We start from the raw sequence: 24,189 nt of genomic DNA, 5'->3' as shown, positions 1-24,189 counted from the left end.
TGAGATTGCACCACTGCACTTCAGCCGGGGAGACAGAGTGAGACTTTGTCTCAAAAATAAATAAAATAAAATAAAATTATGGCCTGCAGATCCTGGCACTATCCTTTTAGGTAATTACCTCTCAAGTTACTATATTACTACCAAAATGTTTCTGAATATTTTTTTTTTTTTTTTTTTTTTTGTGAGACAGAATTTCACTCTTGTTGCCAAGGCTAGAGTGCAATGGCCCAGTGTCGGCCCACTGCAACCTCTGCCTGCCGGGTTCAAGCGATTCTCCAGGCTCAGCCTCCTGAGTAACTGGGATTATAGGTGCCCACTGCCATGCCTGGCTAATTTTTGTATTTTTAGTACAGACGAGGTATCACCATGTCGGTCAGGCTGGTCTCGAACTCCTGACCTCAGGCAATCCACCTGTCTCGGCCTCCCAAAGTGCTGAGATTACAGGCGTGAGCCACCACGCCCAGCCATGTTTCTGAATATTCTATGTGTCACACTACATAATCATTAAAGAAACAAACTCAGAATTTTATGAAGCATAGAAATAATTTTATAGAAAGTAAAATAATTACATTCAGGCAAATCCAAATTAAGATGGGACACCTTGTAAATGATTAGGTTCTTTAAGTGAGGTGGGGAGAGAAAGATTTACTTAATTGAAATACCTACCTTGCCGTGGGAACTGTTCAGCTAACTTCCTAAGGCTTGTTAAACTGTCAGCACCAAGCTGACTTAATATTCCAGGAAGCATTTCTGTGATTGGTTTGGCTTCTGCATGACCAGTAATTGCAAAGGTGTTAGCAGAAAGGGAAGCTTGGACTTTGGGATTGTTGAAATGAATAACTGTCCCATCATCTTTAATCATGTTCACCTGTATGATCACAGAAGAAAAATGTACTTCACATGCTAGGTACACTAAAACAAAATATTTTTAAAAAGCAAGTCAGCCAATTATGGTTTTTCACTTGGTAGTTATGTAATCCCAAGGTAGTAACTGGCCAAGCAGTGGACATTCATGGAAAAAGATCATACTAATAAAGTAAAATGGTGTAGATGGCACAAATTATTAGGATGGTTAAGAAATATTCACTTCATTATAGAATCTAGATTTTAAATTCAAAGACTTCTAAAAGAAGTACATGCCCACGTTTTTTAAAAAATGAAAGTATCAGCCACGAACCAGCTTCTTAATGAAATTACTCATTATCTTACTCAATTTATACTGTCAAACAAAATCAGTGCAATTTCCACTTGGTAGGGTAGCATCTTACTTAGGGGACTGGTTATAAAGGGGCAACAGTATATAGTAAAAATAACCACTGAAAATCCATAAAGAACACTCAGAAACTTAACCAGGTGTTTCATTCCTTTAAGCACTTAGTACATTTATAAAAATGTCAACTTGTTCTCATCATGTCATTCTTTGTAGGGGATTTTGTTAGTTCCTCTAAAATTTTTTTTTTTTTTTTTTTTTTGAGACAGAGTCTCGCTGTATCATCCAGGCTAGAGTGCAGTGGCACGATCTCGGCTCACTGCAGCCTCTGCCTCCCAGGTTCTAGCGATTCTCCTACCTCAGCCTCCCAGGTAGCTGGGATTACAGGCACGTGCCACTATGCCCGGCTAATTTTTGTATTTTTAGTAGAGATAGGGTTTCACCATGTTGGCCAGGCTGGTCTCGAACTCCTGAAATCAGGTGATCTGCCCACCTTAGCCTCCCATAGTGCTAGGATTATAGGCATGAGCCACCGCGCCCAGCCAGTTCCTCTAATTCTTAAAGGTAGCTTCTCAACAATCTTTAATAACCCCTGTAAAGGTCAAAGAAGTTGTCCCACCCACTTGCCTAGTGACCTGAACATGCTTTATCAACAACTAGAAAACCTTTAAAAATCATCCTCACATTCTTTCCATAACTTTCACCAATATGAACTGACTATTTCAGATTTGATTTCATCCATTGCCTGGGACTTACTGAAATGGAAGGTTTAACATAGCTACTTAGATTGTTATTTTTCTCTCTCACTCATGTACTTTGTTTTTTTTTAGTAGAGTTGAATTTGCGTAAGTTAAATGTGTAAATAATGTGATTCCACTATGTAGTTGATTCCCCTGGGTAAGTTACCTTGGTGGTAACATGCTTACTATATAAAAAGGTTAGGAAGAGTTAACTCTTGGCTACTTTAGAAGCATTTCATGATCCATCCAAAATCTGCCCTGTCACAATCAAGCATAGATGCTGAGTGTTCTCCATGGACTGTGGGAAGAGGGCTTTTCTTCCTCAGAGGTGATCACCAGTATTGACAGCACCAGAAAGGAAGGGCAAGAAAGGGGCTTCTAAATTTCAGGCAAGACCTGGAACACAGAGAAAATAAAGGCAAATCCCTGAAAAATTGTAACTAAACCCCACAAATAATTTCCCCACGTTTTTCTGACAAAAATCACTATTTAAATTCTATACCCTTCCCTCTCTCACTATTACACTTAGGGTTCTATTAATTATATCACACACAATAAGCATTCAATCCAGCTGTTCTAAAAACACGGCACTGTGAGTTATATTAACTTCAGAAAAGATCAATTATATAGTTTTGAAGATAATTACAGTTTTAGTAGAAAAGTTAAATGTTAAAGTGGGTGAAATCTGGGCTTGAGAAGGATGACAGTGGATGTGAAATGGGATGTTGTTCTGCATTTAGGCTAGAATCACATAATTTTAGAATGGGAAAAGAATAAAAGATATGGTAGGACTATATTTTCCAAATCAAGACCAAATCATGTGGTTTAAAAAAGGATTTCAGGCCGGGTGTGGTGGCTCACACTTGTAATCCTCGCACTTTGGGAGGCCAAGGTGGACAGATCATGAGTTCAAAATTAGCCTGGCCAACATGGTGAAACCTTGTCTCTACTAAAAATACAAAAATTTATCCAGACATGGTAGCGGGTGCCTGTAATCCCAGCTACTCAGAGGCTGAGGCAGACGTGGCTTGAACCCAGGAGTCGGAGTTTGCAGTGAGGCGAGATCGCACCACTGCACTCCAGCCTGGGCAACAAAATGAAACTCTTTCTCAAAAAAAAAAAAAAAAAGAAAAAAGAAAAAAGAAAAGAAAAGGGCCAGGCGCAGTGGCTCACGCCTGTAATCCCAACACTTTAGGAGGCTGAGGCGGGTGGATCACGAGACCAGGAAATTGAGACCATCCTGGCCAACATGGTGAAACCCTGTCTCTACTAAAAATACAAAAATTAGCTGGGTGTGGTGGCACGTGTTTGTAATCCCAGCTACTTGGGAGGCTGAGGCAGGGGAATCACTTGAACTAGGGAATCGGAAGTTGCAGTGAGCTGAGATCATGCCACTGCATTCCAGCCTGGCTACCGAATGAGACTTTCTCAAAAAACAAACAAAAAGGCCGGGCACGGTGGCTCACATCTGTAATCCCAGCACTTTGGGAGGCTGAGGTGGGCAGATCACCTGAGGTCGAGAGTTCGAGACCAGCCTGGCCAGCATGGTGAAATCCTGTCTACTAAAAATACAAAAATGAGCCAGACGTGGTGGCAGGCGCCTATAATCCCAGCTACTTGGAGGCTGAGGCAGGAGAATCGCTTGAACCTGGGGGGCATACGTTGCAGTGAGCCAAGATCGCACCACTGCACTCCGGCCTGGGCAACAGAGTCAGATTCTGTCTCAAAAAAAGAAAAGAAAGGAAAAAAAAAGGGATTTCTAAAATACTTCTGGGTGCAGAGAGTCTCAAATATTGGAATCTGAGACTTTTTTTTTATTTATAGACATTAAAGTCACAAGAAATTTGAAATCAGTATTGTTCAAAAAATTCAGGCTATACATTTGTTGAACTTAGAAGTCTTCCAGTTCAAATCCTTTATGTTAAAGAAATAAACACTGAAGACAAAAGCTCTTGGTTAGCAACATACCCAAGGACAAATAGCTTGTTAAGTGCAAACTGAGGACTTTAACCTGGGTTTCCCAACGTGTTCTTTCATTTCCTTCCTACTAAGTCATTCTCACACGTAAAACACTTATTTGCCTATAAAAATTCAATTCAGCTGGGTGCAGTGGCGCATGCCTGTAATCCCAGCACTTTGGGAGGCTGAGGCGGGTGGATCACCTGAGGTCAGGAGTTCAAGACCAGCCTGGCCAACATAGTGAAACCCCCACCTCTACTAAAAATACAAAAATTATCTGGGTGTGGTGGCGGGCACCTGTAATCCCAGCTACTCGGGAGGCTGAGGCAGGAGAATCGCTTGATCCCGGGAGGCGGAGGTTGCAGCGAGCTGAGATCATGCCATTGCACTCTAGCCTGGGCAACAGAGTGAGACACTGTCTCAAAAAAAATAATAAATAAATAAATAAAATTCCATGGCCTCATGACAGCTTGCCAGAGAATGATTTATTTCAGGATATAGGCCAAATTGAGAACACAAAAGAAAACAAAACAGGTATATAGATAAGATGTATCTTACTGGCTATAAAACAAGAGGCTAACATGGAGCCAAAAACAATAAACAAACTCATGGAATTTTTCCTTATGTTCAAGTTTCTCTTCTGAAGGCTAAATGTTGTTATATTTTACACTCTGATATAGGTCTTTCTAGTTTGAAATATGCTTGCGTTTAGTGTGAAAAGCAAGATGAATTCCATCTCAGATTGTGAAACATAAATTTATTCATGGCTGTTTTAAATAGAGTGGTCTAAAAGATGCAGCTTCAGGAACAGAAAGGTCCAGAAAGGGATGGAGAGTTTAGTTAATTTTAGAATATAGAGAAATACTAGAGGGTAAAACAGCTATAATATTTTCTTTCTTTTTTTTTTTTTGAGATGGAGTCTCACTCTGTTGCCCAGGCTGGAGTGCAGTGGCGCGACCTCTGCTCACTGCACCTCCTCCTGCTGGGTTGAAGCGATTTTCCTGCCTTAGACTCCCAAGTAGCTGGGATTACAGGCGTGTGCCACCATGCCCAACTAATTCAGATTATTTTATTTCTACCTAACATTCCTTCCTTCTGAGCAAATGACATGGTTATATAAGGCTTCTGGGCACAAGCTATTAGAAACTATCAAACGATGAATTATTTGGCTGAACAAGATCAGTTCGACACCTCCCCTGCCATTTTGGGTAAAAGAAGGGATAAGGAACTTGTTAAAGTCATAAAGCAAATTATATGCATTTAATATCGAGACTTCACTTCTTTCAGTGATTTTATACTGTGTGGTTTAAGCAAGCCATATATGCACAATATAAGAACAAGGAGCAGCCAAATAAAAGGGACTATTAAACTAGCAACTATACCAGCACTGAGGTCTTTTTTTCAACCAAACATCCCATTTATGGTTTTTTTTTTTTCCCCTAAAGATAGCTGCAGGTAAAGGATGCCACTTGAGCTAAGGAGAAAGAGGCATTTTGAGACCCCAGTCCAAACCACAGAATGCCCTTGCTCTCATGTTTTGCTCTAACAATACTGATGTGTCTAGTAGTTAGCAGTAAACTTTGTCCTCTCATGCCTAGTGTACTTAAATATGCTGTTTTCACTGTTTAGAAGAACCATTTCCTACTTCTCCATCTTGCACATTCCCATTTATCCAAGACTGAGGTAAGATGCTTCTTTCTCTGTGAAAACTTAAGGTGCCAACTTACTGCTATTATACAGAATTGTCTTGTAGTATAATTGCATTTGTAAATCATTGACCATACTAGAAGGTGAATTTGAGATCAGACACCATGCCTTATTAGACATAGTATTTCCCCCAATATCTAGTACATAATAATCACTCAGATCTGCTGAATGAATGGATACCTCCTATACAATTTATTCTAAAATAATGGCTGGGCATGGTGGCTCATGTCTGTAATCCCAGCACTTAGGGAAACTGAGACAGGAGGATCACTTAAGCCCAGCAGTTCAAGATGCCTGGACAACACAGCGAGAACCCCATCACTACCAAAAAAAAAAAAAAAAAGCAAGCCAGGTGGCGTGGCAGTATGTGCCTATAGTCCTAGTTACTCAGGAGGCTGAGGTGGGAGGATCGCTTGAGCCTAGGAGGTCAAGGCTGTGATCACACCACTGCATTCCAACCTGGGTGACAGAGTGAGACCCTGTCTCAAAAAAGGAAAAAAAAAAAAAAAAAAAAAGAAAAAGGTTGCTGTCAGACCAACTCCCCAAATGCTAGATAATGGGTCACATTAAGGTTTATTTTGTTTTTTTTTTTGGGGAGGGGGGACGGAGTCTCGCTCTGTCACCCAGACTGGAGTGCAGAGGCACAATCTCGGCTCACTGCAAGCTCCGCCTCCTGGGTTCACGCCATTCTCCTGCCACAGCCTCCCGAGTAGCTGGGACTACAGGCGCCCGCCAGCACACCCGGCTAATTTTTTGTATTTTTGGTAGAGACGGGGTTTCACCGTGTTAGCCAGGGTGGTCTCGATCTCCTGATCTTGTGATCCTCCCGCCTCGGCCTCCCAAAGTGCTGGGATTACAGGCGTGAGCCACTGCGCCCAGCCTCACATTAAGGTTTAAATATAGCATCAGCAGTGCCTCCAATGAAGATGCCCAGAATCTCCTGGGCTGTATCTTTAGCCTGAATTTTCCTATAGTTTTGACCTTTCAGAATCAGCCCAACCTACCCTCCAGAATTAGGGGCATTTTAAGTCACTCTTGGCAACTGCTGGGTGGCCCTTTTATGCTGCTATCAAACACCTTAACAACCGCTACCTTTGCTGGCTTCTGCATAAGGTGCGTAAGTTAGTCTTAGTAGCCTCCCACCTGGTAAATTTGATGCTCACTTTGTTCCTACACAGCAGTACATTTTTGTGGCTAGAGGAGGCTCACAAAGTTATATTTGACTCCAAAGCTCTTGCTAATAACTGCCCTCTCAGTTCATGGAGGCTTGAATTCTTCTTTGTGACTTTTTTTGAATCCAACTGAGAATGATACAAGAGAATTAACAGTTGTCTGTTTTTTCGTTTTGAGACGGAGTCTCGCTCTGTCACCCAAGTTGGAGTGCAGTGGCGCAATCTCAGCTCACTGCAACCTCTGCTAACTGCAACATCTGCTTCCCGAGTTCAAGTGATTCCACTGCCTCATCCTCCGAAGTAGCTGGGATTATAGGTGTGTGACACCACGCCCAGCTAACTTTTATATTTTTAGTAGAGATGGGGTTTTGCTATGTTGGCCAGGCTAGTCTCAAACTCCTGACCTCAGGTGATCCACCCGCCCAGGCCTCCCAAAGTGCTGGGATTACAGGCCGGAGCTACCGTGCCCAGCCAGCAGTTGCCTTAAAATAAAGTTTTACTGCTACTCCATCCCATATGTAATGGCACTTAAATGTTTACCAGGAAATCCGTCTTTTACTGACTTCTTATATCTTTTAAGAGACAGGGTTCATTCTGTTTCCCAGGCTGGAGTGCAGTGGCTTGATAAGAGCAGTTCACTGCAGCCTCAAACTTCTGGGCTCAAGGGATCCTTCTACCTCAGCCTCCTAAGTTGGTAGGACTACAGGCATGTGCCACCATGCCTGGCTAATTTTTTATTTTCTTTAGAGACAGGATGTCATGATTTTACTCAAGCTGGTCTTGAACTCTTGGCCCTAAATGATCCTCCTGCCTTGGCTTCCCAAAGTGCTGGGATTACAAACACAAGTCACCACACCTAGCCTCTTACAGTTTAAAAGGATGAAATAACAGACTTCTTAAGAATAAGGCACATAAGCGTCTAGGGTGTTGTGAGACTGAAGAATGTGAGATTTTGAGGATTATGGGCTTTGCACAGGCTCTTATAAGTCAGTCAGTATATCCTTCACATTCAATTCTAGCTCAGCATCTGCTTATTTCTAATGGCTATTATTAAGTTAAAGCTTACAGCTCTCATTAGTCTATAACATATGCTGGGATCACTTCCTCTTACTCTCTGGTGACAAGTCTGACAAGGCAGGAATTCTTTTTTTTTTTTTTTTTGAGACAGAATCTTGCTCTGTCACCCAGGCTGGAGTGCAGTGGCACGATCTGGGCTCACTGCAACCTCTGCCTCCCGGGTTCAAGCGATTCTCCTGCATCAGCCTCCTGAGTAGCTGGGATTAGAAGAGGCACGCGCCACCATCATGCCTGGCTAATTTTTCTATTTTTAGTAGAGACGGGGTTTCACCATGTTGGTCAGGCTGGTCTTGAACTCCTGACATCATGATCTGCCCGCCTCAGCCTCCCAAAGTGCTGGGATTACAGGTGTGAGCCACTGTGCCCGGCCTTTTTTTTTTTTTTTTTTGAGACTGAATCTCGCTCTGTCGCCCAGGCTGGAGTGCAGCGATGCTATCTCTGCTCAACGCAACCTCTGCCTCCTGGGTTCAAGCAATTCTCCCACCTCAGCCTCCCAAAGTAGTTGGGATTACAGGCGCATGCCACCACGCCTGGCTACTTTTTTGTACTTTCAGTACAAAAAAGAATTCCCACGCCCAGCTAGGAATTCTCTTTATCTATGCTGTAGGTAGTCGGAACTGGCACATTCTTTCTGAAAAGCAATTTGACAATATGCATGAAGAGTTCTAAAAATGTTCATGGCTCTTTCAGCCAGTAACTATACTTTCAAGAATCTATAGAGGCCGAGTGCAGTGGCTCATGCCTGTAATCCCTGCACTTTGGGAGGCTGAGGCGGGTGGATCACCTGAGGTCAGGAGTTTGAGGCCAGCCTGGCCAACATGATGAAACCCCATCTCTACTAAAAATACAAAAAATTAGCTGGGCGTGGTGGCACACACCTGTAATCCCAGCTACTCAGGAGGCTGAGGCAGGATAATCACTTGAACCCAGGAGGCGGAGGTTGTAGTGAACTGAGATCGCACCACTGCACTTCAACTTGGGCAACAAGAGAGTTAAAGGAACTCAGATTTTTATATATATGAATATACATATATTTTATTATATGTAAACACACATATGAAATATTTATATATAATATATAATTATATAATTTATATATAACATATAACATAATTTATATATATTTTTAAAAATATATATTTTATTATATATTTTAAATTACATATATATATATTTAGACATAGTCTCACTCTGTCGCCCAGCAGGCTGTAGTGTAGTGGTGTGATCTCTGCTCACTGCAACCTCTGCCGCTCGGGTTAACCTCCGCCTCTTGGGTTCAAGCAATTCTCCTGCCTCAGCTTCCTGAGAGTAGCCTGGGATTACATGTGGGTGCCATCATGCCCAGCTAATTTTTGTATTTTTGTAGAGATGGGGTTTCACCATGTGGCCAGGCTGGTCATGAACTCCTGATCTCGTGATCTGCCCGCCTTGGCCTCCCAAAGTGTTGGGATTACAGGCGTGAGCCATGGCGCCCAGCCCAGAGAGATATATTTATGTATAGAAAAGTTCAACACATGATTCTTTTATTATCAAAACATTATAATGTACAATAAATAATAAAGAAGTGTTAAATTACAGTACAGTATATCCATGCAGTGGAATGTACATAGATAATACCTACATATGATTAAAAGGATTTTTTAATGACATAAAACAATTTTTATAATATAATGCTATTTTAAAAAATGATTATTGGCAGGGTGTGGTGGCTCATGCCCGTAATCCTAGCACCTTTGGAGGCAGAGGTGGGAGGACTGCTTGAGGCCAAGAGTTCAAACCAGCCTGGGCAACATAGGGAGACCTCATCTCTACAAATAATTCTAAAAAGTAGCCAGGCATGGTGATGGAGTCACTCAGCCTGGGTGACGGAGTGAGACCCTGTTTCAAAATAAAAAGTTAAAAAAAAAAATTATTTTAAAACAAAAACATGTCAGACGCAGTGGCTCATGCCTGTAATCTCAACACTTTGGGAAGCTGAGGCAGGTGGATCACCTGAGGTCAGGAATTCGAGACCAGTCTGGCCAAAACAGTGAAACCCCATCTCTACTAAAAATACAAAAATTAGCTGGTTGTGGGGCTGGGCGCGGTGGCTTACATCTTTAATCCCAGCACTTTGGGAGGCTGAGGCAGGTGGATCACCTGAGGTTGGGAGTTCGAGACCAGCCTGACAAACATGGAGAAACCCATCTCTACTAAAAATACAAAATTAGCCGGGCATGGTGGTGCATGCCTGTAGTCCCAGCTACTCAGGAGGCTGAGGCAGGAGAATCGCTTGAACCCTGGCAGCCGAGGTCACGGTGAGCCAAGATTGCCCCATTGCACTCCAGCCTAGGCAACAAGAGCAAAACTCCGTCTCAAAAAAAAAAAAAAAAATTAGCTGGGTGCAGTGGCACACACCTGTAATCCTGGTTACTACTTGGGAGTTTGAGGCACGAGAATCACTTGAACCTGGGAAGCAGAGGTTGCAGTGAGCCAAGACTGTGGCAATGCACTCCAGCCTGGGCATAGAGTGAGACTCTATCTCAAAAAACAAACAAACAAACAAACAAGCAAACAAAAAACAAGATCTTGCTCTGTCACCCAGGCTGGACGTGCAGTGGTGAGATCATAGCTCATTGCAGCCTAGAGCTCCTGGGCTCAAAAGATCCTCCTGCTTACCCTCTGAATAGCTGGGATAACAGGCATGCACCATCATGCCCAGTGAATTACATATATATTTTTTACTTTTTTGAGATGGAGTCTTGCTTTGTTGCCCAGGCTGCAGTGCAGTTGCATGATCTCAGCTCACTGCAACCTCTGCCTCCCGGGTTCAAGCAATTCTCTGCCTCAGCCCCCCCAAGTAGCTGGGATTACAAGACGCCCACCACCACGTCCGGCTGATTTTTGTATGTTTAGTAGAGAAAGGGTTTCGCCATCTTGGCCAAGCTAGTCTTGAACTCCTGACCCTGTGATCCACCTGCCTCGGCCTCCCAAAGTGCTGGAATTACAGGTGTGAGCCACCCAGCCCGGCCTTTTTTTTTTTTTTTTTTTTTTTGGAGAGACAGCATCTCACAATATTACCTAGGGTGGTCTCAAACTCCTGGCCTCAAGCAATCCTTCCACCTCAGCCTCTCAAAGTGTTGGGATTACAGGCATGAGTCATTGCACCTGGCCAGAAAAAGGATTCTAAATTGTGCATCTAGCTGTAATCATATATATATATATATCTTTATGACATATATGAGACATATATATCACATATAATGTGACATATGATATACGAGACATATATGACATGAGACATATATAGCAACATATATAGTGCATATATAAAGCAACACATATATAGTGCATATATATAGTGAACATAAAGATGGGAAAGATTAAATACAAGACTAATAGTAACTCTCTCTGGGTGGTAGGGATTATGGTTGAATATTGTCTTCTTGATATTTTCTCTATATTCCTGATTTTCTATAATGGCAATATCTACTATCTATATAGATACACAGACACATTTTTTTTTTTTTTTTTTTTTTTTTTGAGACGGAGTCTCGCTCTGTCACCCAGGCTGGAGTGCAGTGGCTGGATCTCAGCTCACTGCAAGCTCCGCCTCCCGGGTTTACGCCATTCTCCTGCCTCAGCCTCCCGAGTAGCTGGGACTACAGGCGCCCGCCACCTCGCCCGGCTAGTTTTCTGTATTTTTTAGTAGAGACGGGGTTTCACCGTGTCGGCCAGGATGGTCTCGATCTCCTGACCTCGTGATCCGCCCGTCTCGGCCTCCCAAAGTGCTGGGATTACAGGCTTGAGCCACCGCGCCCGGCACATTTTTTTTTTTGAGACGGAGTTTCACTCTTGTTGCCCAGGCTGGAGTGCAACAGCATGACCTCAGCTCACTGCAACCTCCGCCTCCTGGGTTCAGGCAATTCTTCTGCCTCAGCCTCCTGAGTAGCTGGGATTACAGGCATGCACCACCATGCTCAGCCAGTTTTTTTTGGTTTTTGAGACAGAGTCTTGCTCTCTTGCCCAGGCTGGAGTGCAATGGCACGATCTTGGCTTACTGCAACCTCCGCCTCCCAGGTTCAAACGATTCTTCTGCCTCAGCCTCCCGAGTAGCTGGGATTACAGGCACATGCCACCATGCAAGGCTAATTTTTGTATTTTTGTAGAGATGGGGTTTCACCATGTTGGCCAGGCTGGTTATGAACTCCTGACCTCGTGATCTGACCACCTCAGCCTACCAAAGTGCTAGGATTACAGGTGTGAGCCACCGCACCCAGCCTTCACCCAGCCTGCACCCAGCCGGCAATGTATTTTTATACTGAGGGGAAGAAAGCCCTTTTAAATACAAAAGATGCAGATAAGGATGGATAAGACGTGGTATATGCATACAATGGAATATTATTCAGCTATAAAGCAGTGAAGTTCTGACAGGCTATGACCTAGATGAACCTTGAAAACACTATGCCAAGTGAGGTACTCAAGGCCTCCAGGCACAAAAGGACAAATACTGCATGATTCTGTTCATATGAAATATCTAAAATAGGCAATCCATAAAATAGAAAGTAGATCGGCTGTTACCAGGGGCTGGAGTACAGGGGAATAAGGAGTTATTGTTTAATACGTACCAAGTTTCAGTTGAGGAAAATGAAAAAAGTTCTAGAGATGAAAAAAAGTAGTGATGGTTGGCCAACATTGTGAATTTTAATGCCAATGAATTGTATAGTTAAAAATGGCTGGCCAGGCGTGGTGGCTCACGTCTGTAATCCCAGCACTTTGGGAGGCCGAGGCAGGCAGATCATGAGGTCAGGAGATCGAGACCATCCTGGCTAACATGGTGAAACCCAATCTCTACTAAAAATACAAAAAATTAACCGGGCGTGGTGGCGGGCATCTGTGGTCCCAGCTACTCGGGAGGCTGAGGCAGGAGAATGGCGTGAACCCGAGAAGTGGAGCTTGCAGTGAGCCGAGATTGCGCCACTGCACTCCAGCCTGGGCAACAGAGTGAGACTCCGTCTCAAAACAACACAAAACAAAGAAACAAATTAACAAAAAACCAAAAAAAACCCCAGCTAAAATGGCAAATTTTGTGATATATATAGAGATATATCTACACACACACACACACAGTAAAAAACAAAACAAAAAGCCAAAAGACAGGACCCTAAGAGAGAAAGGAGACTGCGGGATGATAAGGTGGATAGGACATGGTGCTTCCCTTTTACTCTCCTGTACTCAGAGTTGTCTATCTATGGGCACCTGAGGCTCTAGCTGGAGGAAGAAGGAGCTGCAGGAAGAGCCAACCAATAACTTTAGGTCCTCTTTCTGTACAACTGGTTCAGAAATAACAAGAACCAGGAAGAGGAAAATGTAAAAAGTAAAATTTATGTGTCCAATTAATTCTCAGCCTTAAGCTTTCTCTAAGTTCTAGCTCCCTATATCTAGCTCGCTGCAGAACAATCCCACCTGGAATAATCAGTACCTCTTAAATGTAACAGGCTCTAAGCAAACTCATCACAGAGAATCAGTATGCTATAGACTATAATGAATAAACATGTTCCCTGCTGTCAAGACTCTTTATAAGTTACTGAAAACAGACTACTGGGTTAATAAGTTACCATTATACACCACGATATGAGATAGCGAAAAACATATTATAGAAGAGCAACTTAGGCTAACAACAGTAAAAGTACAGAGAAAAGGTTGATTGTACCTGGAAAGACAGGAAGGGTTTCATGGAGGCTGAATTATACCCTAATTAAGACAGAAGCTGTCCTCTGAATATAACTGTAAAACTCTATGAAGCAATTTGGAACAATTACGGCTTCTGAATCGGAAAGTGCTTTTTGGTTACACTTCTTACCAAATAAACTGGAAAAAGTCTGTTGTTTCTGAGAAATAAAACAGATCCCATTGTTGATGGATTCATGCAGTTAGGGGAAGAAAAGGTGACAGCACAGTAACTATATTCAACTAGATTACCAAATAACCACATTCAAATATTTTCAAACATTACAGAACGTATAACATTTTCAGAAATTTGGTTCTGGATGATACTCTGCAAGTCTGCCTAAGAATTCCTTTCAAAAAGCTGGTTATTGGCCGGGTGCAGTGGCTCATGCCTGTAATCCTCCCAGCACTTTGGGAGGCCGAGGCAGGCGAATCTTCTGAGGTTAGCAGTTTGAGACCAGCCTGGCCAACGTGGTGAAACCCCGTTTCTACTAAAAATATAAAAGTTAGCCAGATGTAGTGGTGAGTCTGTAATCCCAGCCACGCGGGAGGCTGAGGCAGGAGAATTGCTTGAACCCTGAAGGCAGAGGTTGCAGTGAGCCAAGATCATGCCACTGCACTCCAGCCTGAGTAACAGAGTGAGACCATCTCAAAAAAAAAAAAAAAAAAAAAAAAAAAAAAAAGGGGGGCTGGTTATTTACTGGACCTTTGTATGAAACCATCTCTGAAACCCATCAATACCTTAGTTTTTTTGTTTTTTTTTTTTTTTTTTTTTTTTTTGAGACTTCTCGCTCTGTCACCCAGGCTGGAGTGCAGTGGCACGATCTCGGGTCACTGCAAGCTCCGCCTCCTGGGTTCACACCATTCTCCTGCCTCCACCTGCCAAGTAGCTGGGACTACAGGCGTCCACCACCGCGCCCAGCTAATTTTTTGTATTTTAGTAGAGATGGGGTTTCACGTGGTCTCGATCTCCTGACCTCGTGATCCGCCCTCCTTGGCTTCCCAAAGTGCTGGGATTACAGGCGTGAGCTACCGCACCTAGCTTTTTGTTTTTGTTTTTTTTTTTTTGAGATGGAGTCTTGCTCTGTCGCCAGGCTGGAGTGCAGTGGCACGATCTGGGCTCACTGCAACCTCCACCTCCCAGGTTCAAGCAATTCCCCTGCCTCAGCCTCCTGAAGTCCTATCCTTTAGTTTTTGACAGCCTTGGATTTTCCTTTGTTTGGTAACATTAAAAACAAACAAACAAACAAAAAACTATATATAATTTATTATACCAAATCAATGAACTAATGAATGCAAAAAAGTTCGGAAAAGCTTGTCTTATTCCAAATAGTCTTTTGGTTTTGTTTTTTTTTTTTTTTTAGACAGTCTTGCTCTGTCGCCCAGGCTGGAGTGCAATGTCACGATCTCAGCTCACTGCAATCTCTGCCTCCCAGGTTCAAGCGATCCTCCTACCTCAGCCTCCCGAGTAGGCAGGATTACAGGCATGCGCCACCATGCCTGGCCAATTTTTGTATTTTTAGTAGAGACAGGGTTTTACCATGTTGGCCAGGCTGGTCTTGAACTCCTGACCTCAGGTGATCCACCTGCCTTGGCCTCCCAAAGTGCTGGGATTACAGGAGTGAGCCACCGTACCCAATCTTAGTTTTTAAAGTTTCTGAAGAGGACACCAATTAAGCTCTGGGAGGGGAAAAAAAAAATCACAAATTCTGATAGCTTGGATAGTACTAATGTTAGTGACATGCAGTACTGACAGTAGAAAATTAGAGGTATGGAGAAACTTTACTTGGCCTAAGTGCATTCAATGAATCTTGAGATCCACCGCTGCTCTCCCTGTTCCTCGCTTCCTAAACTGAGCACTTTCTACCTCTTTCATGTTTTGAAGGTCTAAGTACAGAAAGTACTATAATATTGTTACACAATAATGGCAAAAAGTGTCTTTTCTTCTCAAAAGTTTTTATCTGCTTTACTTAAACTGCCAAACCCAAAAAGGCAGTATATTCCCCAGTTCACACTTTGTAACAAGTTTTAAACATCCCAAAGCAAAAATAACAAAATTTTAATTAATGTGTTTCCTATTCTTAGACATATATATATGTTTATATCTGAGTGTTTCTGAAAATCATATCCATTTTTTCATGTATACATTTAATGCAATAGGTTCTTTTTTCCTTCTCAAGAAGCTGTTTTTAACCCAAGTGTATGAGCAAGCCACGTTATATATAGTATACTAGATGTTCCCAAAGAGGAATATTTCAGATTTGTTAAGGGTTATATAAAGTAACAAATATCTTGGTTCTCAAAAAATCAACCTTAGAAAGAGGGAAAGAAGAACAAAAAGTAAAATTCCTCTCCATCTTAAGTTCAAACATTCAGAAATTTTATGGTTGCCACCTTGTATTATTACTTTGTACAATTTCCCTGTACGACTATCCTGTGAGGGTTAGAAGACAACACCAGGATGGGGGGAAGGCAGAGAAGCTGCTATAGTGTACACATATGCCACATATCTATTATGTGGCATTAATTCTCTGTGTGAAGTTTTGAGGTGTATAACTCCTCAAAAAAATCGCAGTGGCAATATTAACAAAAAAGAATTTGTAATATAATTTAGTAAGTGCTATAATAAAAAGTAGATACAGGGCATTGTGGAGGCACACAGGAAAGGCACCTAACCCTTCTCTGCACAAATGCTGTACAGGTGCTACCAGGAAGGCCTCTGGGAGGAAATAATGCCTATATTAAGACTCGAAAAAGGAGAAACAGCAATGTCCTTGGAAATACTGATGGGGATTTCTTTTCGATAATGGTTTAAGTAATGAATTCTGCATGGTAGGTGCTCAGTACCTATGTAAGGCAGGTAAACCTCTTACTTTCCCTTTTTTTTGATGGCGGAGGAGGGACGGGAGGAAATGAAAAGGCCAAGAATGAATATAATCAAGTATAAATGAAAAGAGCAAAAGCAAGATAAATTAATGAATAGTATGAACTCTGGTTTTCATACACCTTAGTTCAAACCTGGAATTCTAGCACTTACTAGGCTACGTGATCTTAGGTAGGCACCTAATTCTCTAAGCCTCAGCGCTCTCATCTGTAACCAACGACAACCAACTCAAAAGGATATTGTGAAGCTGAAATAGGATATAATACATATTGATTTGTCTAGTTGTCTAATTAGTTTTCCCACCAGATCATAAGCTACAAAAGACAGAGGCCATGCAAAATATCTTGTATCACTGTCTAGTAAGTCCTTAGCAAAATGCTTGGCACGCAGATATTTAATAAATGTTGACTATCATTAAGTACTTTGCTATGATGATTTCAATTACAGCAACACCATGACCTCAGCACAGTATTATATGTTTGATTATATTCTGAAGAGATAAAAAATTACTAACTCGTTCCTTATTTCAATGTAAAACACTTATAAAATCAATGCTGCCCCTACACTAAAAGTTTTACTAATTATGAGAGCTATAAAGTTTTCCAGATCTGAACAAAAACTTTAGAAAAACATGTCCTTGGAGATACTACACAGTTAAATCTATACTGCAAGGAAGGTATAAATAAAATTTTTTTACTCTCTAAAGAAGTGTTTCTCCGGCCGGGCGCAGTGGCTCAAGCCTGCAATCCCAGCACTTTGGGAGGCCGAGACGGGCGGATCACGAGGTCAGGAGATCAAGACCATCCTGGATAACACGGTGAAACCCCGTCTCTACTAAAAAAATACAAAAAACTAGCTGGGCGAGGTGGCGGGCACCTGTAGTCCCAGCTACTCGGGAGGCTGAGGCAGGAGAATGGCGTAAACCCAGGAGGCGGAGCTTGCAGTGAGCTGAGATCTGGCCACTGCACTCCAGCCTGGGCGACAGAGCGAGACTCTGTCTCCAAAAAAAAAAGGAAATGTTTCTCAACTAAAGGTGCCCTTTGCCTGCAAGGTACATATTGCAGTATCTAGAGATATTTTTTGATCGCCACAACTAGGAGTGTAGGGGTGTTACTGGCATCTAGTGGGTGAAGGCCAGGGATGCTGCTAAATACCCTATAATGCACAGAACAGCTCTCACAGCAAAGAATTATCTAGTTCAAAATGTCAATAGTGCAGAGGTTGGGGGGCAGAGGAGTTGAAGGGCAGAAAGGTAGGCAAAGATATAAAATTGTATAAACATTTACAAGTAGGTTAGGTTTAATATTATCAGAATTCATGTGTATTACTGCAACTTACTCATTTTTACCAAGTTTTAGATTTTTAAAAAGAGGTTTGAAGGAACTTAGATTTGTTTTTTCTAATATTTATCTAAGATTGAGAGAATGGTCTCTCTAAAAATATTTCAGGTCCATCAAAATATATAAAAGCTTTCAATAACTCAAAAAAAAATGTCTAAATATAATTTCAGGTCTTACAAATGAAGCTCTAATCTGTATCTAGGAGTAAGAAGGCACACTCACACCAAGCTGAAAGGAAAAGTACGCACGTGGCTTACATTTTCTACTATTTTATCAGTACACTGATTTTCAACGTACAAAACAGATTTAAATGATGTGTTAATTTTATTCATTTATATATGCAAGGTGGAAGGAACATGTGGCATTTTGCCATTCCACTACCTTTTCTTTGCCATTTCTTTATTAATGATCCCTACCTCCACACTGTTTCTTTTCTTTCTTTTTTTTTTTTTTTGAGACAGAGTCTCACATGATCTCTACTCACTGCAACCTCTGCCTCCTGGGTTCAAGCCATTCTCCTGCCTCAGCCTCCCAAATAGCTGGGATTACAGGCGTGCACTACTATGCCTGGCTAATTTTTGTATATTTAATAGAGACAGATCTCACCATGTTGGCCAGGCTGGTCTCAAACTCCTGACCTCAGAAGATCTGCCCGCCTTGGTCTCCCAAAGTGCTAGGATTACAAGTGTGAGCAACCGTGCCTGGCCCCTACCTCCACATTATTTCTGATGCATGTTTTATAGCACATGTACACTAGTCATCTATTTAAAATTGTGAGGTGGTACCACACACAGTAACGATTAAATTTAACTTACGGCAGTGAAAGCATAAACTTTGGTTACTATCACAGATGGAATTGGCTGGGTGCGGTGGCTCACACCTGTAATCCGAGCACTTTGGGAGGCCAACGTGGGCAGATCATTTGAGGTCAGGAGTTTGAAACCAGCCTGGCCAACATAGTGAAACACTGTCTCTACTAAAAGTACAAAAAAAAAATTAGCTGGGCGTGGTGGTGGGCGCCTGTAATCCCAGCTACTCGGGAGACTGAGGCAGGAGAGTTGCTTAAGTCCAGAAGGCGGAGGTTGCAGTGAGCAGAGATCATGCCACTGCACTCCAGTCTGGGAGAGAGTGAGATTCTGTCTTAAAAAACAAAAAAACAAATGGAATCATCAGGCAGAAGTGAATCTAGGTGGTAAAATCCCAAGTAGTAGTTGTTGTTATTTATTAAGCATCTTTTGGAATGACATTAATCTTTGGTCTCACATTTGAGAAAAATAGTGTCATCAAAATACAATAAACTGACAATTTTTTTTTTTTTTTGAGACGGATGCTCACTCTGTCACCCAGGCTGGAGTGCAATGGCACAATCTTGGCTCACCACAACCTCTGCTTCATGGGTTCAAGTGATTCTCTTGCCTCAGCCTCCCGAGTAGCTGGGATTACAGGTGTGCGCCACCACACCTAGCTAATTTTTGTATTTTTAGTAGAGATGGGGTTTCACCATGTTGGCCAGGCTAGTCTTGAACTCCTGACCTCAGGCGATCCGCCTGCCTCGGCCTCCCAAAGTGTTGGGATTACAGGAGTCAGCCACTGCACCCAGCTGACTTACACATTTTAAACAATTTTTGAAACAGTTTTACTAAGAAATCTAACCCATGTAAAGCTATTGCTAAAGCCTTTTGGCTGAGGCAGTAACTAATAAGACTCTGTAGAATATAAAGGTGCAGTAGGGTAAAAAAAGTCTACCGCTATTGAGTCATGAGTCCAAAATCTTAAATAATAAAAAAAGTCTGGCCAGGCGCGGTGGTTCACGCCTGTAATCCCAGCACTTTGGGAGGCCGAGGCGGGCGGATCACGAGGTCAGGAGTTTGGGACCAGCCTGTCCAGCATGGTGAAACCCCATTTCTACTAAAAATACAAAAATCAGCCAGGCATGGTGGCACGCACCTGTAGTCCCAACTACTCGAGAGGCTGAAGCAGGAGAATCATTTGAACCTGGCCAAGATCATGCCACTGCACTCCAGCCTGGGCGACAGAGCAAAACTCCATCTCAAAAAAAAAAAAAAGTCTATCTCATCTGAAGAAATGTTGGGGTTTATTTCTATATTATTGGAGACATATTTTATATTAATAATCAAAAGCAGTTACATAATTTTGTCATATATGCAAATATCTTGAGCCTGAAAAGTATGATGAAAATCCTTCACTGTCTACTAAAATTATTTTTTTGAGCATCATTTAATTTCATACAAAAATCAAAGTGCCACAGTCCTTCAAAGACATCAGTGACAATATCAAAGATTTTTCTAAGCTGATATTTTACATCTGAAAGGTCTAGACAATTATTTGTGCATGTACCCACATAATTTAACAACTTGCAAAGTGATCATACCTCTTCAATACCAGCTATATTATTCACAGCCAGTTTTTTTAGAGAACTCTGAAGCTTTTTGTCATCAGCTGTGGCTGTTCTGTGTACCACCTTCTTCTTTCTGCGAGCTGTACCCTGAAAAATAACCAAACAGAAGTGTTAGCATGCCTGGCATCTGGCAACTGCAATCACATCTTATATATCACAATAATCTAACTAAAACCCACATTAAAAAATGGACAAAATAATAATGATTAATATTATAAGACTGCTCAGAGGTTGTGACTGTCAGCCTAATGCAGATTTTTAAAGGTCAGTTTTAGCCAGTTCCTTTTTTTCCTTATCAGCTTTCTCAGGTTGAATTATTCTTATCTGATATCCAGCCTTTATCATTTCAACACAAGATACCGTTTGCTAATAAAACATAATGTATAACTTCAAGACAATTTAAGTACTTTATAACAATTTTAAAACATTATCATTTCTTATAGTAACTACCACCCCCTGCCAATAGTCTAAAGATATTCTGAAATTTGGGGAATTAGGACATAACTGAAAATTAATACCTACATTACAGTAGGAGGAAAAAATCAATAAATAAACAAATTAGACAATTTCAAATGGGATTAAGTACTATTAAGAAAAAAAACAAAACTAGAGCACAGGAAGAATGACTAAGTAGGAGTACAGCACTACTTTATTAGAAAGTCCAGGAAAGCCCTCTCTGAAGAGGTAACATAAGAATTGAGACCCATAACTAGGGCAAGAATGTTCCAAGCAGAATGAAACAAGGTTGAACTTGTCCTTTCTAGAAGAGAGAAAATGGGCCAGTATGGCTAGAGTACAGTGAACAATGGGAACGGAGGAGGAGTATGAAATCAGAAAGATAGGCAAGGACCAGATTATGTAGCCTAGAATGCCATGGGCAGGAGCTAGATTTCATTCTGATTGCAATGGGAAGCCATTGAAAGGTTTCAAGCATGGGAGTGACTTGATCTGATTATTTATGACTGAAGTTGCTATGTGGAAAATGGATTATAATGAGACCAGTCAGCAGGCTCCTGTAGCCACCCTGGCAAAAGATGAGGAATATGGCAGTGAAGATGGTGAGGGGTTAGATTCTCACAAGAGACCACATGACTTTGCTGATGGATTACATGTGGGATACGAGAAAAAAAGCACATTTGGATGATGCTTAGAATCTTGGCCTGAGCAAACAGGTTGAAAATTATGCTAGTTACTGAGAAAGAAAAAGTTCATTTCTAAATTGATACTTTGAAACTCTAAATACATTTTTCCATTGAAATACTATTTAAAATAATGGATTAAATTCCTGGATCAGTTTATTAAGTCTTGAGGGTGAAATATTTCTAAAACTGGTAGGAGTAAGGAGAATGGAATAGTGGTTACAATCTCTGGGCAGCTCCTATAGTAGTACTCAGGGAATCAGCCTTACAGAGGGAAGGTAGGGGCTTCAGTCTCAGCAATTCTGGTGGGAGTGGAGGAGAGATGTGACGGCAGAGGATGCCTTGAAATCTAGTTGCTGAAGGACTATTTACATAGGCACTCACTTGTGAAGCATTCCTGACTCAGGGATAGCTCAATTGCTTGGTGAATACCTCAACTCGAATGATCCTCAGGTACCTCAAATTCAACATGTCTTAAAGCTTATCAGTCTACCAATCTATTCTTTCTATATTTCCTAACTTTTGTAGCTGGTGGTACCACCATATACTCAAGTCTCTAAAATCATGAATCTGTGGGTTATCCTAGATTCTTCTGCATGCCCCTCACCCCCCATATCCCATCAGTCACTAAATTGTGTCAATTCCAACTCCTCAATTTGTATCCCATATAATAGAGGTCCCCAACCGCCAGGCCACTGACCGGTACCAGTCTGTGACCTGTTAGGAACACGGCAGCACAGCAGGAGGTGGGGCGGGGGGTATGAGCGAGCATTACTGCTTGAGCTCCACCACCAGTTAGATCAGCGGCAGCATTAGATTCTCACAGGAGCGAGAACCCTGTTGTGAACTGTGTATGCCAGGAATCTAGGTTGCGCACTCCTTATGAGAATCTAACTAATGCCTGATGACCTGAGGTGCAACAGCTTTATCCCAAAACCATCATCCCCCCGTCTGTGGAAAAACTGTCTTCCATGAAACCAGTCCCTGGTGCCAAAAAGATTGGGGACTGCTGCCTTATACTATAGCAATAGCCTCTCAATTGTTCTCCTACATGCCAAACTTCCATTTCATTCCGTTTTCCACAACGCCAGCAGTTACGTTTCTAAAATGGCAGTCATTTCCTTCTTAAAATCCTTTAATAGCTGCCCACTGCCTACAGGATAAAACTCCAAGCTCCTTGGTATGGCATATAAAAGTATGATGGAATCTCAAAAACCTGGTCATTTCATTTCCTGCCATTCTCTAGCCATTACATACTCTAAAGAATAGCTGTACTGGCCAGGCGCGGTGGCTCACGCCTGTAATTCTAGCACTTTGGGAAGCCGAGGCGGGCAGACCAGAAGGTCAGGAGTTTGAGACCAGCCTGACCAACATGGTGAAACCCCGTCTCTACTAAAAATACAAAAATTAGCCAGGCGTAGTAGCACATGCCTGTAATCCCATCTACTCAGGAGGCTGAGGCAGGAGAATCGCTTGAACCCAGGAGGCGGAGGTTGCAGTGAGCCAAGATCACACCACTGAACTCTAGCCTGGGTGATAGAGCAAGACTCCATCTCGGAAAAAAAAAAAAAAAAAAAAAAAAAGGCTGAGGCAGGCGGATCACGAGGTCAGGAGACTGAGACAATCCTGGCTAACACAGTGAAACCCTTTCTCTACTAAAAAAAATACAAAAAATTAGCTGGGCGTGGTGGCGGGCACCTATATGGAGGCTGAGGCAGGAGAATGGCGTGAAGCTGAGAGGCAGAGCTTGCAGTGAGCTGAGATTGCGCCACTGCACTCCAGCCTGGGCAACAGAGACTCCGTCTCAAAAACAAACAAACAAAAGGTCTGAGCGCGGTGGCTCACACCTGTAATCCCAGCATTTTGGGAGGTCAAGACGGGCAGATCACCTGCGGTCAGGAGTTCAAGATCATCCTGACCAACATGAAGACACCCCATCTCTATCTCTACTAAAAATACAAAAATTCAGCTGGGCATGGTGGCGCATGCCTGTAATCCAGCTACTTGGGAGGCTGCGGCAGGAGAATCGCTTGAACCTGGGAGCAGAGGTTGCAGTGAGCCGAGATCGTGCCATTGCACTCCAGCCTGGGCAACAAGACCGAAACTCCCTCTCAAAAAAAAAAAAAAAAAAAAAGCTGTACCAAATTAAAGCAAGCCATTCCATTAAGTACCGTGTTATCTTAGCACCGTATGTGCCTTTGCAAGTATGGAAATAACAACCCTCTTTTTTTTTTTTTTTTTTCCTGAGATGGAGTCTTGCTCTGTTGCCCAGGCTGGAGTGCAGTGGTGCGATCTTGGCTCACCGCAACTTCCACTTCCCAGGTTCAAGTGATTCTCCTACCCCAGCCTCCTGAGTAGCTGGGACTACAGGTGTGCTCTGCCACACCTGGCTAATTTTTGTACTTTTAGTAGAGACAGGGTTTTACCATGTTGGCTAGCTGGTCTTGAACTCCTAACCTCAAGTGATCCACCCACCTCAGCCCCTCAAAGTGCTGGGATTACAGGCGTGAGCCACTGTCCATTACATTTCTGCCAGCCATTACCTTTCTGTCTAGTGATAAATTCTTGTTTATCCTTTAAATAAGAGCTCAATAATGACTTCCTTGTCTCCTCTAGGCAAGAGCACCTTGTACTTCATTATAACACTCACTATTCTCCATTATAATTGTGAGCATCTCTCTCCCAAGCAGAGTTGTGATCTTGTTTATCTTCTATGTGCCTGGCAAATAGTAGGTGCTCAATATACAATAGCTAAATTGAATGTACCAACCACAGTTTTAAAATACAAAATGGCCATGTGCTACATCAAGCTCGCTCTTCTAGGTATATTATA

At 42.2% G+C, this 24,189-nt stretch overlaps 1 protein-coding gene across 3 annotated transcripts in view; it reads right to left on the bottom strand.

Moving 5' to 3' along the window:
- BTF3L4 (basic transcription factor 3 like 4) overlaps positions 1–24,189 on the bottom strand; it is a 33,060-nt gene that overhangs the window by 4,092 nt on the left and 4,779 nt on the right. The window contains exons 1-3 of one of the 3 annotated variants that reach the window (XM_031668688.1): positions 20,191–20,305; positions 2,137–2,346; positions 667–868 (exon numbers count right to left, since the gene is read on the bottom strand). In XM_031668688.1, the coding sequence (XP_031524548.1) occupies positions 667–862 (196 nt within the window). In that variant the 5' untranslated portion in view covers positions 863–868; positions 2,137–2,346; positions 20,191–20,305. Of the gene's footprint in view, positions 1–666; positions 869–2,136; positions 2,347–20,190; positions 20,306–24,189 lie in introns of those variants that run through there. The other 2 variants (XM_003891884.4, XM_009208577.3) reach the window with 2 other exon arrangements.

Source organism: Papio anubis, chromosome 1 (genome assembly GCF_008728515.1).
Source record: "Papio anubis isolate 15944 chromosome 1, Panubis1.0, whole genome shotgun sequence".
NCBI lineage: Eukaryota > Metazoa > Chordata > Mammalia > Primates > Cercopithecidae > Papio > Papio anubis.
Note: the sequence above shows the minus strand (reverse complement) of the source record. Positions and strands in the feature narration are given on the sequence as shown.